General features: G+C 40.9%; 1 protein-coding gene across 3 annotated transcripts in view; it reads right to left on the bottom strand.

The window, feature by feature from the left end:
- Utrn (utrophin) overlaps positions 1-14,408 on the bottom strand; it is a 528,929-nt gene that overhangs the window by 313,386 nt on the left and 201,135 nt on the right. For all 3 annotated transcript variants that reach the window (XM_057761785.1, XM_057761787.1, XM_057761786.1), the window contains 6 exons: positions 13,699-13,860; positions 12,757-12,885; positions 11,911-12,084; positions 10,277-10,432; positions 6,037-6,207; positions 412-591 (listed from right to left, as the gene is read on the bottom strand). In XM_057761785.1, coding sequence (XP_057617768.1) covers positions 412-591; positions 6,037-6,207; positions 10,277-10,432; positions 11,911-12,084; positions 12,757-12,885; positions 13,699-13,860 — 972 coding nt within the window. The remainder of the gene's footprint in view (positions 1-411; positions 592-6,036; positions 6,208-10,276; positions 10,433-11,910; positions 12,085-12,756; positions 12,886-13,698; positions 13,861-14,408) is intronic.

Consider the following 14,408-nt stretch of genomic DNA (forward strand, 5'->3'; position numbering starts at 1 on the left):
ACTGTAGGCCCCATCATTTGGCATACTCTTCGCTCTGAGCTAGTGCATTACTAAGACATTATAAAGACTGATACAATGCACATACAATGTATGCACACAGATACATAGCATATATTATTATAACAACTGATATATGATATAATTAAAATGAAAGCATGTTTACTAAAATATTAAATAATAAGCATCTATGTTCAGTTTGAATATTTTACTTTCATTAAGGTATTATAAATTCACCCACTTGATACCTTTTGAATAGAAAAATAAAATACTGAATAATAAAGTTAATTTACAAGCAAAGCAAAACAAACCCGCGAGACACAGGAACCAGATTTTGAATTCTAATGGGGGCCATATACTTTATATATAGCTATGAAGAGAAGACGTCACCACTGACGTGTTCTGGTAACATACCAGCAAAGTGTTGCACCAGTCCTCGGTCCAGGTCCGGACTCGACTCCACCCAGCATTGAGCACACAGAGATTCTCTTCCAAGACAGACTCACTGCCCGAGACCAACTGCTGAAGGGCAGCGCTACTCTCAGTTATGCCGTTTAAGTCAACTTTTCTCTTTTCCAGATCCTTCAGAATATTCTAGGGGGGTAAAAAAAAAAAACCCACTTGACTTTCAGAATATCATAAAATTTACCTAACCTTGTCTCTCTCTCTGTGTGTGTATGTACACGCATTGCATGTTTTAACTTTTCTCCTCCAGCAGCATAAGAGTCTATGATTTCCTAGATTACTTGCAATGCCTTAGAAAACTCAACACACCGATATACCTAGAACTCTCAAACAACAATGAAAATCAAAACGGTTAATAAGGGAGTTTGAAAAAAAATGTAAGAAGTTCAGATGTGAAATATGGATTCAGAAAGTCAGAGGAGAAGCAACAAAACACAAGCTTTGGATTTCAGCTTCACACCACGAGTGGGAACACTCTAGGTAAGAAAAAGCTGGTAAGAACTCACCCACAAATGAAGTTTTACCAGGAAAGGGAACAGGATAAAAATGCAGTATGTGAAAAACAAAAAATCTCTTGAAAGCAGTGGACAGAGGTACCTCCTGGCGCTGTATCTTTTTAAAACTCTTGCTTCTTTTTCAAGAAGTACTTTTAAGCTTTATATTTTTTTACATCTATGTGTGTGTGTGTACACATTTGAGTGGTTGTGTGTCCTTCAGGCCAGAGGCATCAGACCTCCTGGACCTGCAGTTACAGGCAGATTGTTGTTGAGTCCCGAGAAGGAAACACTGGTCCCCTGTAGGAGCAGCAAGAGCTCTTAACCACTGAGCCATCTCTTCAGCCCAGTGGTCCACTTTCTTAAGGCAATATTTATAGCAACCATTTCAAGGATTTCAAGTCCCCATGTGGACACTGTTTGCAAAGTCACATTTCGGAAAGGACACGAATCACAAATCTAAAAGCGAACCAAGGCTTAGACACTGTCTTGGTCATGACACTTAGCGATGTATCTAAACGGCACTCAGACATTTCCTGCGGACATTCTCCTCCACCAAGCTGTTGGGAGAACAACAACTACAGGCATGCTCTGCGCAGCTCAGACTTGCTGCACTCCTTCAGTAAAGAAAGGTCATTGAAAACAGTATTTAATCTGTGGAGTAAAATTCCCACTTGAGTTCACTAATCAAAATGCCACTTAAACTTTAATCTTAAATATTGCACATAATATTCAAGTGAAGAAACTAGAAATGTTATAAAATAAATGCATTCCTTAAATCTGAAAACACAGTGTTGAAAAGGAGGGTGGTTATGCTCCACACCAACGTTCCTCCCACTCCACTGATGAGAATGTGTTGTGAGGGTTGTATATTCCATCCTCACTACTTCAAATTTGTAAAGGATAAGTGGGAATTCAGGAGCATATATTTCACAAGAGACAAACTCACCATTAGGTATGATATTTAACAAAAAATAGAACCCATAAGACCAGAAAAAAAGGATGATCAAATATTAATACAGACAACTCAATATCACCCAAACATTATGTATATATATATATGTATATATACATATGCAATTAGTAAAAAAGAGAAAATGTGCACACCTACATGGTAATAAAAACAAAATAATATATAATAAATACACGGGTATATATGTACAATGTTTAGAAAGAAAAAATCAAACATATATGGCAAAGTAAAAGAATTCAGGGATTGGGAGAAAATATGACAACATGTTAATGAGGATTTAGGCCTATTGCTGGAGGATAAACTGAAGGGGCAGAGGTAGGTGGAGCTCAGGGGCTAGGCCAGCCTAGGCTCCACCTAGGGCTAGAAAGATGGCTCAGCAGGGAAAGGCACTTACTGTGCAAGCCTGGAAAACCAAGTTCAATCCCTGGAAACCACACATAAAGGTAAAAAGAGAAAGACAAACTCTGGAAGTTATTCTTTGAAAGCCTGCATTCCACATTTACTCACACATATATGTGTGCACACACACACACACACACACATCATAATGTATAACAGTATCAAATGTTTTTTGTTTTTTTAATTTTGAAAAGATTTAACAAGGCCAGCAGAGCACTTGTATGGCATGTAGGAGAATCTAGGATTAATCGCCAGCCACAAAAATACAAAAGCCAAAACATAAATTCTCACCTAACAAGCCTATAAATTTGAACTAAATCAACACAAAATTTTCGTAACCAATTTGGGAACCATTACTATGAAAGTATATCAACCACAAAATCATAAAGACAGAGGCTCTTTACTTTTTCTTTTTTTAAAAAAAATTTATCTACTCATGTATTTTTTAGGCATAAGTACTCTGTCTGCATGCATGCCTACATGCCAGAAGAGGGCATCAGACCCCATCATAGATGGTTGGGAGCCACCATGTATGTGGTGGCTGAGAATTGAACTCAGGACCTCTGAAAGAGCAGCCAGTGCTCTTAACCACTAAGCCATCTCTCCAGTACCAACAAGGACCCTTTAATGAGAATTAAAATGGATAACAAAATGGCAGCACTCAAGAGCCTTGGAACTAGAGGACGGGAATGGGTCAAACTGAACAACAGAATGCAGTCAGAGTCTACTAACTGTCACATTAGACTAGAGAAAATAAACTCACAACTCAATAAATGATGCTGGGATCATCGGTTAGTTATTTGGGACAATGCTGAGAGCCTTTCTTGTGATAGACCACAAATGAAACTCTAGATGGACTAAAATATTAAAGGATTAAAGGATGAGACTATAAAAGATCATGAAGAAACTCTCCAGAGTAGAGTCTGCCCTTGTGAAACTAGAGGAACAGGAATGGAGATCCAATAATTCCTTTTTTAAGAAAAATACTTATGTGTTTATTTAAGAAAATTAAAGGGCAGAAAGTCAACTATAATGGCAAAGAAAGGGATTTTTTTTTTTTTCGAGACAGGGTTTCTCCGTAGCTTTTTGGTTCCTGTCCTGGAACTAGCTCTTCTAGACCAGGCTGGCCTCGAACTCACAGAGATCCACTTGCCTCTGCCTCCCGAGTGCTGGGATTAAAGGCATGCGCCACCACCGCCCGGCTAAGAAAGGGATTTTTAATACTACACAACACAGTAAGCATTAATAAGCCTAACAAAGAAATCTAAATTAAGAGACTAATCTGGGGATTTTTTAAAAATGCTCAAAACTACCGAAAAAATAGCTTTCAAAAAGGACTACAGGTGGCTACAGCCATGGAAAAGGTTTTAATGAAACAACCAGAGAAAGAGCTTTCACACCGCTGCCAAATGCTCTCTCAAAACCAAACAAAAACAGGAAGGAACTGATGCACAAATGGTCCTTGTCCCTAAAGGACAGACTCACAGCACATCTAAGATTTTAAAATGGACATACTGTTTAGCCTGAGAATTTTCAGGCTACTAAAATACACTCAGGAAGCAATTATAAATGTATGAAGATTCAGTTATGGGTATATTCTTCATAGAACGGTACATAATAATGAAAAAGGATGGAGGTAAATTTAATATCCATGAGTGAAAAACAAGGCAAAAAATTAAAATTACTAAAACACTACACTTGTCTCTAATATACAATAGAAAAACAGAGGCTTTAAAAAAAATCTTGTCAACATCGCAATAATTTTTGTTCAATTTTAGTTTGGGTCCAAAGTACAGATTGTGACTCTAGAAATTCAGAAGGCCAAAGAAAGTATGTGATTACTGTGAGATGGTGATCATTATAGAGTTAATAAAGAAAGAAATTATAGTGGGCCCAGCCCTGATCGTGTTTGCCTGAAATCCTCACAATCAAGAGGCTGAGGCATCAAGAGTCCAAGGCCACTCTGAGCTACATATTGAAACCCGGTCTCAAAAAGAAAGGATGGCAGGGGAAGGGACTGGAAGGAGGAGAGACAATGAAATGGTAGAGGAGAAGAATTATTTTCAAAGTGTACTAAACAAAGAAGATTATATTTTCTTGAAAAGCATGGATCTAATAAAATCACGTTTGGTCCTTTTCTTTTTCAGTCATCCAGAATGCACTAGTGGCCATCAGTGTTCTTCATTTTCCTTACACGCCCCTCTCTCCTCTCCTCATCCCTCACACAACCCATGCCCACCTCTCTCCACTCCTCATCCCTCACACAACCCACAGCACAGGCACCATTTCCAGAAGCTATTTTCTGAACTGGAATATTCTTTCCAGTGTGACAGCCTGACTTTCTCCCATGTGTCCTCTCCACAGAGTATTCGGGAAGGGGAAAGTCATGTTATGCAGTTGCATCAGAGTCCCTTCTCATGAGAGTGACAAGAATCACATACAGAAGACACTCAGAGAGACTCTGTAATACATGTTTTTGCAACCATCATGTATCTGCAGCATGCTCTCAAGCATACCTGTTTCTTTCATATGAAGCAAACTAAGGAAAACAGAGGTCCCCTACCCCTCATTCAATCCTGTGTCCAGCTCAGAAGCAGGAAGCTGCAAGTTACCTGTTTATTCCAAATAAAAATAAATAGGGCTCAAGGAAAGTACTGTATGGATTTTTCTTTAAATTGTGTGATTATGATCACTGGATTAATTATTTTGCATTATAAAGATCATTAATTAGTATAAAAGTATTGTATATAATTCAAAGACTAAATAAATAGTGGGGGAAAATGTCATAGATTTTCAAGGTGTTTAACTTAGTACGTATAGCCCTGGATGACCTGGAACTCACCATGTACATACCAGGCTGGTCTTGAACTCACAGAGATATGAGTTATAGAAGTCCTAGAATTAAGCCATGCACCACCATGCTCAGCTAAGGTGCTTAACTTCTAATATTTAAAATTTTCAAATATTACCTAAGCATAAAGTATAAAAGACCTTGATGATTTGAGTTTAATGCTTTTGGAAGACGAAGTTTTTAATAGGGCTGGGAGCTAGCTCAGTTGGTAAAGTGCTTGCTGACCAATAATGAGGACCTGAGTTCAGATCCTGAGCACTCAAGTGAAAAGCCAGGAACACTAGCACACAACTGTAATGCCAGCACCAGGAAAGGAGAGACAGGAGCATGCTGGCAAGTCAGTCTAGCCAAATCCACAGGCTTCATGTTTAAAACAAGAGCCTATCCCATCTGAGGTAAAACTCAGGCCTACACACACACACACACACAAACACACACAGTACACATACATACACAAACACAACCATACACACAAATACACACAACACACACATATACAAACATACACACACACTCACAGACACAAATACACACAGTATGTATACACACATACACACAAATACGCACAGTACACACGTGCACATTACTGTAATCCTGGCATTGAGAAGCTGAGGAAGCCTGACTACTGCAGATTTACAGCCATCCTGTACAGGGCCAGCCCAGGCTACAGAAAGAAACCGACAGTAAGCAAACAAATTATATTTAAAATATTCTTCCCAGAACAGAAAACCAGGAAAGAAAGCAATGAAGAAAAGTAGAAGCTATGGTTAATACGAAGTAGAGATAGTGTCCACCGAGATTATCCCAAACAAATGCCACCGGTATGGCACCAACAGCCCATCCCAAGGGAAACTCACTTTAGCCCAGGAGATCTCTGTGTCCAGGTCACCCATCACACCTTCCGATGTGGACTTCTGCACCAGTTCTGCCTCCGTGGCAGAAAGCCATTCGGAGAGAGTGTCGGCTTCCTTCCTCATCTTCCGGGACAGCTGAGAGGCTCTTTCCAGGTCCTGCTTCCCTTCTGTCACCTGAACAAGAGAGGTGGGGAGGACATGGTGACTAAGTCAAGAATAAACAAGGGGTCAAGGATGAACAAGGGGCTCAAGATGAACAAGGGGCCAAGAACACTGTAAAACAAGGGTAAACAAGGATCATGACTGAGCAAGGAAAGGATGGACATGAATGAGAATGAATCCAGAAAGGATGCAAACTGACTCATAGTCAACCCGAAGGCATCCATGACCGTTTTATTTCCATCACACCAGCATCACCTGGATCTTGCACTTCCATACACTGTAGTGAGCAAGTGTTGGGAAATCCTGGGCTGCGCATGCCAGGCTCTACCACTAACTTCCATGCTGAAGGAGGCAGAGTCCAGCCCTACTGTTCTAAGCACCAAGTGAGAGAAATGCTTACACAAGGGACTCAGCCCAGGCCTTGGAGCAATATCAAGGAAACAATAATCAGTACACATTATAATTTCAATGAGAAGATGGCTTAGCATCCTCTCAAAGAAGGGTTCCATTTAAAAGCATATGCAGAGAGGGAGGTAGCCATGTGAGGGAGAAAAGCACTATTTTCCCAAATACATGCTTTATTACTAACCAAATGACTTAAAAAGCAGATGACTATACACCATGAATCTTATTGTTCTGTTCTTCTAATTGACAGAAAGCAAAATGAGTTGAACTAACATTCATCAGTCTCTTTTATTTAAGATGGGGACTCCGTATTCCAGGTCGATAGTAGAGGAAGACCTCAAACTTCTGATCTTTCTGCTTCCATCTCCTGAGTGCTGGGATTATAGAAAAAATAGTCAACATGCCCCATTTATACGGTGTTTGAAATTAAGCCTGGGGCTTTGAGCTTGGTAGGCAAACAGTCTACATCTTGGCCCTTCATTAGCCCCTTCATGTAGATTACATGATGTGCTAATGAATCTTAAATGTGTCACGCAATAAAATCCATAACAGCTTCTGAGATGAGCAATACTCTCCCCACTTTCATGGAAGGTAAAATTTAAGGGGGTCAAGGCCAAATAAGAAGACAACACCACTAATTTAACAGATCTAATCCCTAAAATAACATGATGGTATTCTCAAACGAGAGCAATGACTCAAACCAGAAAGATGAGAGACCTCAACTACCTTAAAGGGTACAACTGACTACCACATAAATAAACCGATGTATGTCTTACTTTGATAAGCAAAAGTGTAGAGATAACAGGCAGAGGACTAACAAGTCACATTTGAGATGAACTTTTCTAAGAAGATATAAAGTGATAGAGAGACCAAATTAGTTCAAAAGTGACATTGGATCACACTCTGTTTCTCTCCCTCCTTTGGTGCAGTTTGACTATTTTATGCCCAAATGGCTATTAAATTTTTAACTGAAATATTTTCTGATGGATTTCAATTCAAATCCATAACACTAAATCAATAGTGCCTTAATGCAGATTGAAATGATTAACACTTGAACTACATGATGATTCTCAGACTTTGACATGCCCAAGCAGCTATACAATCATCACCCAACTTAATGCTAACAAAGATTTGTATATCAGGAAGAAAACAACTCATAGGTCAACTTACAAGAACACACACTTTTCTCAACCTCATCAGTTCAGGAAGAGGGGCAATCTGCATGGGGAACTGGACCATGGGAGGTTGTAAAATCTTTACCTGAGTATTCATTCTTTCTCGCACTCGGCTATATAACCATTCTTTCTTGGTAAACATTTTAGAAACTCTCTCTCTCTCTCTCTCTCTCTCTCTCTCTCTCTCTCTCTCTCTCTTTCTCTCTCTCACACACACACACACACACACACACACACCTTCCCTAAAGACTGACCCTCTACTTTTATCACATGATCAAAGCTGCTCTCCCTCGGTGTGGCACTATTCCCTGACTTCTCACACATCCCTTACTAAATTCAATAACAGCCCCAATGGCAGCAAAGCCAGTGGGATCACAACACAGTCACGAAGGTCACAACAGTCACAAAACCAATGACTGAACTCACCGTTGAAATTCTACCTCCCCTTGCTTCTGAGAGCTCATCCCTAACGTACGCCTATCACATCTTGTTATCTTGTTATTTACTTTAATGTTACTTTGGCTAATTCATAACCCTTGGTCAATGACCTCATTTCCCCCTCACCATATCTTCTCCCTAAATAATCACATTAGTCCTGAAAACCTTACCACCTATATGGAGATGACTCAGAAAACCCACCTGTGCAGCCCAGATGTCCTCTCCAGGTCTTAGTGCAGCAATTCTCAACTTCCCTAAAACTGCAACCCTTTATAACACAGTTCCTCATGTTGTGGTGACCCCCAACCATAAAATTATTTGCATTTCTACTTCATAACTGCATTGTATCATAATGCAAATATGCTGTTTTCCAAAGGTCTTAAGTGATCCGTGTGAAAGGGACATTCAATATTCAACTCCCCAAAGGGGTCGCAACCCATAGGTTGAGAACCACTGCCTTGGTGCTGGCATAATTATCTGACATCTCTCTTGAAAAGAGTTAGAATATGAAAATATCAAACAGAAGCATATGATTTCTGCATGCATCTCAACCTTTCTGTCTCCCTACTGTTCCATGATAACACCACAGTGGGCCATGGAAGCAAACTTAACACATAAAGACCATGCCTTATCTGTCCCTCCCTTCCACCAACAGGCTAATGAATCATAAATACATTGACATCACTTCCTACAGGGGTCTGAAGTCAACCCATTCTAATCTCCACTCCCACCCACGGGGGGCACCATCACTTCTCACAAAGAGCACAAGAACGTCCCAGCTGGTCTCCTCACAGCGGTTCTCGTTCCTCTCAATCCAGCATCCCAACTGATCTAGAGGCTGGAGAGAGGACTCAATGACTAAAAGCACTTGCTATGCATTCATGAAGACCCAAATTCCATCCCAAGACTGTGCAAAACACTTGTTACAGGTGCACATTGCTATAACCCTGCACTGTAAGAAATGGAGTCGGGATGATGGCTGGGGATTACTGGCTGCCTGCCAAGCTCCAGAAACTCTGTCTTAAAATTTAAATAAACAAGTAAGCTAAAGTGCCAGAGCCAGACACCCATATTCCTCTGCTACCCTCACCCTCACACCACACACACATGCATGCGCGCGCACACAGACACACGTGCGCGCGTGTGCACACACACATCCTTCTGTCTCTTCCCCCAAAGATATACACCAGCTGCTCTATAACCCTCCCCTGCATTCACCAAGGTTACTGTGACCTATCCTTCAAATCCCAGCTTATGCAGCACTCCCTCAGGAAGTTTTCCTAACCCAAGTCTGAGGCTAATGTTCAACCACAGTGGAAGAGTTAAACCACTACCCAAGCTGAGTATGGCAGAGCACACCTCTATCTAATCCTGTCACTCGGGAGGCAAAGGCAGGGGGATCTCTGTGAGTTTCAGGCCAGTCTGGTCTACAGAGCAAGGCCCAGAATAGCTAGAGCTACATAACGGGGAAACCCTGTCTCAAAACAAACAAACAAAACACTATCGAAACCAGTTTTTCAACACTGTCAGTTTGGCTTCCACGTGTTCTTTGGACTCTGAATTTCAGCAGTGAACTCTCAAAGACCGAGGAGGATAATTTTTTTGTGGGACCCAGTGACTTCAGATACTCAGAGAAATGGCCTACCAAATGTAACATCCACTCAGCGGAGGATCTTAAGTCTCAATAGACTAAAATAAGGGCTATCTAACACCTAACATTTACTAGATCAGTAGACTACTAAGGACTACCTGCCACTTAACACTTACTAGATCCCCGACATTAACATGCCTGGGTAAACTTTTCAATTTAGAAATTCAAAGGCAAGTAAGATTTATGCAGAAACTATTACTTTGTTGAGTTTCCTTAGAATAACTTACAAAATGTCACTAGCTGTGGAAAATAGAAACATTGATCTGTATTAAATATGAAAAATAAATATCTATATGACTACCAACAATTTTACTATTAATATGCATGTAAAGAACAAAAATATGATAGGGATTGAGGGAGAGAGATGGAGAAATCGAGAGATAAAAACGGGGAAGAGAGTGAAATGTCCCACCTGTGCGCCCAGGTCATTGTAGAGAACCTTCAGGAACGTTAGCTGCTCATCCATGCTTTTCGGGTTATCTGTCTGCTGCTTCTGGACAATGTGCCTCCCTGTTTTGATGACAGTCTCAACTTCAAGCTTGACCTCACTCAATGTTTTATACAGTTTCTTTGAAAGAGAGGAAATTTTTAAATTGTTAATAGAAAAATTCCCCATCTGGCATCATTTCAGAACATCACTTCTATAGCCGGGCAGCTAATATCTTGCCAAGGACATCAAAAGGCATTATCCTTCTCGATTGTGGTTTGAAGGTTGAGTCAAGGGAAGTCAAGGTTGCAACGCTTTTTCAAATCAGATAAGAAAGCAATTAATAGAGTTTGGTTTTGTTTAAACATAAAACAAGATGGGTGTATTAATGATGAGTAGAAATCCTGGCATTTGTCATAAACACGTCTCCCTCAAAAACTACGGGAAATGCCAGGAGGTCAACAGGAAGGGCCCTGTAGACTCACACTGTAGGGCTAGCAGACTGTTCAATGGGAAAGCACAGGTTTTCCAAGCACAAGGTCCTTGGTTCAATTCCTTGCACCTACAGAAAAGCTTTTAATTCCTAACACCATGACTAGAAGACAGCTGTCCCTGGAGATCTGTGCCTGAAAGAACGTGTAATCCCTAACACTTACTCGTTTATTTCTCTGAGGAAGTAAATCTACCATAGCAAGTATAATTTATACCCTGGAAATATACCAAAAGTACCAAGGTGGACATGGTCCTATGAAATGGGAGTTCTACAACAGGTCGCATTCCAAGCTGCCTTCATCCCTGTCACCTTGAATCCCCAATCTCTGTCCAGGCAGCTTATCCACAGGTCAGCACTCAACCCAAAACACTTCGAGGACACAAAGCCATTATCTGTGATGTCCAGGACAGTGATGTCTGCCACCATATGCCAATAAACAAAGAGATGCTGACAACATTTGCATGGAATTCAAATGTGTCCTCTCCGTGTTCTCTTTCACGCAGGTAAGAAACAAACAGTAGAAAGGACAGCCTCAACAAGCCCCAGTATCTCCCGCTAAACTCCTCTCAGAAGACTGCTAGGCATGACAGTAAGGCTAAGCTCAAATCCTCTCACTAACCTCATGTAGAAAATTCTGTTCAACTAACTACAGAGAATGAAACAGTAAGGTCTTATTTCTCATTCCTTTCATCCCCTCTTAAGTTTAAACTTTGATTTCAATGTCATTTTCCCAGCAGAACAAATTTTTCACTCTATAATATTCCTGCTCTCCACATTAGATGTAGTATGTCTAGTGACTTCAAATTTACTGTGGAAGGTTTAGCTTACCAGTGCATCCTGCAAAGGTCCTTCCCACTTCATGCTGTGATTTACGTGTTTCTTTGTTTTTTTTTTAATACATGTTATTTATGTGCTTAATCTACTGCCTTTATCTGTATAGACCATAACCATCACTTTCACCTCCTCCTATTTCTCTTATATCTTCTAATTTTCCTGGGGGAGCCAATTTTTTTATTTTGAATATGTTCTCCATCATCCACAAGGTCTGATCTCAGGAGTAAGAACAGACGCTCTAGACTAAACCCCAAGAGCAGCTCTGGGCGTGGGAGCTGCCCCTCAGGCTCACCATGCACTTGTCCAGGTGGGTCTGGATGATATCAGGGTCCACATCCTTCACCTCCAGGACGTGAAGCTCGGCTTTCACTCCGTCCAGCACACGCTTGCAGTCAAGCATTCGCTGCTCGAAATTCGCAGGCTTCTGGAAGAGCTGGAATTTTGTGGACACCTCTCGAAGTTTCCTCTGTTTGCAGAAATGAGAGTAAGCCACTCGTGATCTCTCCCATTAGATGCTGGTAAAATACACAATGCTGGAAGGTTTTTCAAAACACAAGCCCACCCAGGAAAGCCCAAAGGAACTAGGAAGGCTCTGATCATGTAAAGGAACTGCTCAGAGCCATGGATGAGCAAGGCCCAATATCTCAATTTCAAAAATCAGAAATCTGGATAGAGATGGTTTCTCTGGAATGAAAGTCCATTAATTTTCTCACTTGTTCAAGAAACTCTGGTTCATGAATACAGACCTCAAATACCATTGGCCACAAGTTAGGAGTGGAAGTCCATCTCATTCCACCTACTAAGCACCTAAGTAGTCCTTCATCCTACCAAGACAGCGGCCTCTGTGGTCAGAGCATGGTCTATACAAAGCCAACTAGTAGGCTAGACTCTCTCTCCTCAACCTAATTCAGTATTTTATTGCTGCAGAGGAAGTGCAATGAGTCCTTAATACTCCACTGTCACCCTACTGTCTGCATCATGGTACAGAACAAAGGTACCCAATGAGCCATTAGTATTTCACCCACACCCCACATCTGCATCATCATACAGAGCAAAGGAACACAAGAAGTTAAGCCTTTCTGTTTTTGCTTTTCTATACCTGCCATATATAAAAAGCAAAGGAAAGCCTGGTCATTACCTGCAGCAGGTCCACCTGACTCCCTCCTCTAGCGGTCCTGCCCTCGGGGGAAGTTGGGGGCTGGGAGCGGAGATTCCTTCTCAGCTCCTCCAGCGTGAGTTCATGGGCTGAGATCTCTGCTTGGATCTTCTACCAGGAGGATAGGAAAGAAATAGGGCATAGTGTTTTAAAGTACAGAAATAAGCCAGGGGGTAGTGGTTCATGCTTGTAATCCTAACACTCTGGAGGCTGAAGCAGGAGGATTGCTATGAGTTTAAAGCCAATCTTGGCTACATAGTAATTTGCAGGCAGTATGATATTATACAACAACAACAATAAATTACAGAAAGAAATAATGATACATAAGTTCAATAAAGTCATACAATGCCTAATCCTGTATGTGATGCACTGTAATAAGCTTGGGGAGGGGAGATGATAATAACATAGACTGTGGCACTGTAAGCTACTGTGTGTCTTTGCATGTCATTTCTGATGTTCACAGCTGATTTATACAGAATCAACTGTCTGAACACTAGAGCTAAAAATAGCAGTAAAAGTATGCCATTTTCTAATGCAGAAAATGTGTGGCAGGAGCTGGAGACATGGCTCAGCTGTTAAGAGCACTAGCCGCTCTTCCAATAGGTTCATTTTCTAGCACCTACACAATGCTCTACAAAGGTCTGACTCCTGTGCCAGGGCATTTAATGCCCTCTTCTGGTATCCGTGGACATGAGACATGAACATAGCGCACACATGAACATGTAGGCAAAACACCCCTTTGCATACAACTAATAAAATGTTAGAGAGAAAATGTGTCAGATTCTCACCCAGGGAAAAAAAACAGTTCAAATTCAAAGGTAGTTCCATAAAGAGTGTTCGCCATTGTCCTGGCTCTGGCCGGTGAGGAGCCGGTTACTAGGGCTCTTTCTCAGAACACAAAGGCTCTCGACTTGAAAGCAATACCTGAGCTTCCTGTGGCAGCTGGAAGGCATCGATCCTGTCGGTCAGGTATGTGGTGAGCTGTTTGTCCAGCTCCCCTAGGCTCTCCTTCAGCACCTGAAGCATGTGGTCAGTCTCACGGAGAACCTGGAGCTGTTTCTCCAAAGAAATCTGTTTGCTCTCCGCCTGCACAGAAGAGACATTTCCTTTGTAACTGCTCAGCACAAATATAAATAGCTGGCTGTGCTTTCTGGCCATGAAGATTATAATAAAGTACTGGTTCAAAACTGCAGCTTTTCTTATAAAAAAATAATATCAATAATAAGAGTGCGGATGTTCTTCCAGCACCTCGTGGACACAGCAGTTGAATCTCTCATTTTTTTTTTTACTTCTTTCTGTTAATGCATACAATTACAAAACACAAATATGAAATGATCTCCCATAGGACATATAAAATAGAGAATAAAAATGCCTATTTAGGGGACCAGCTCGATGGTTAAGAGTACCTGTTGCCCTTGTAAAGAACCAGGGTTTTTGTCCCACCTCGGACTTGGTGACTCACAACCATCTTTAGCTCCAACTGTAGTGGATCTGACACCCTCTTCTGGACTCCATAAACACCTGACACATATACAGTGTACATACATATATACAGATACTCATATACATAAAGCATTTTAAATTAAATAAACCTTGCACTTTATTTTAAAAGCTTTTATTTGTTAGAAATGTAA

The sequence above is a fragment of the Chionomys nivalis genome, chromosome 2 (assembly GCF_950005125.1).
Source record: "Chionomys nivalis chromosome 2, mChiNiv1.1, whole genome shotgun sequence".
Lineage (NCBI taxonomy): Eukaryota > Metazoa > Chordata > Mammalia > Rodentia > Cricetidae > Chionomys > Chionomys nivalis.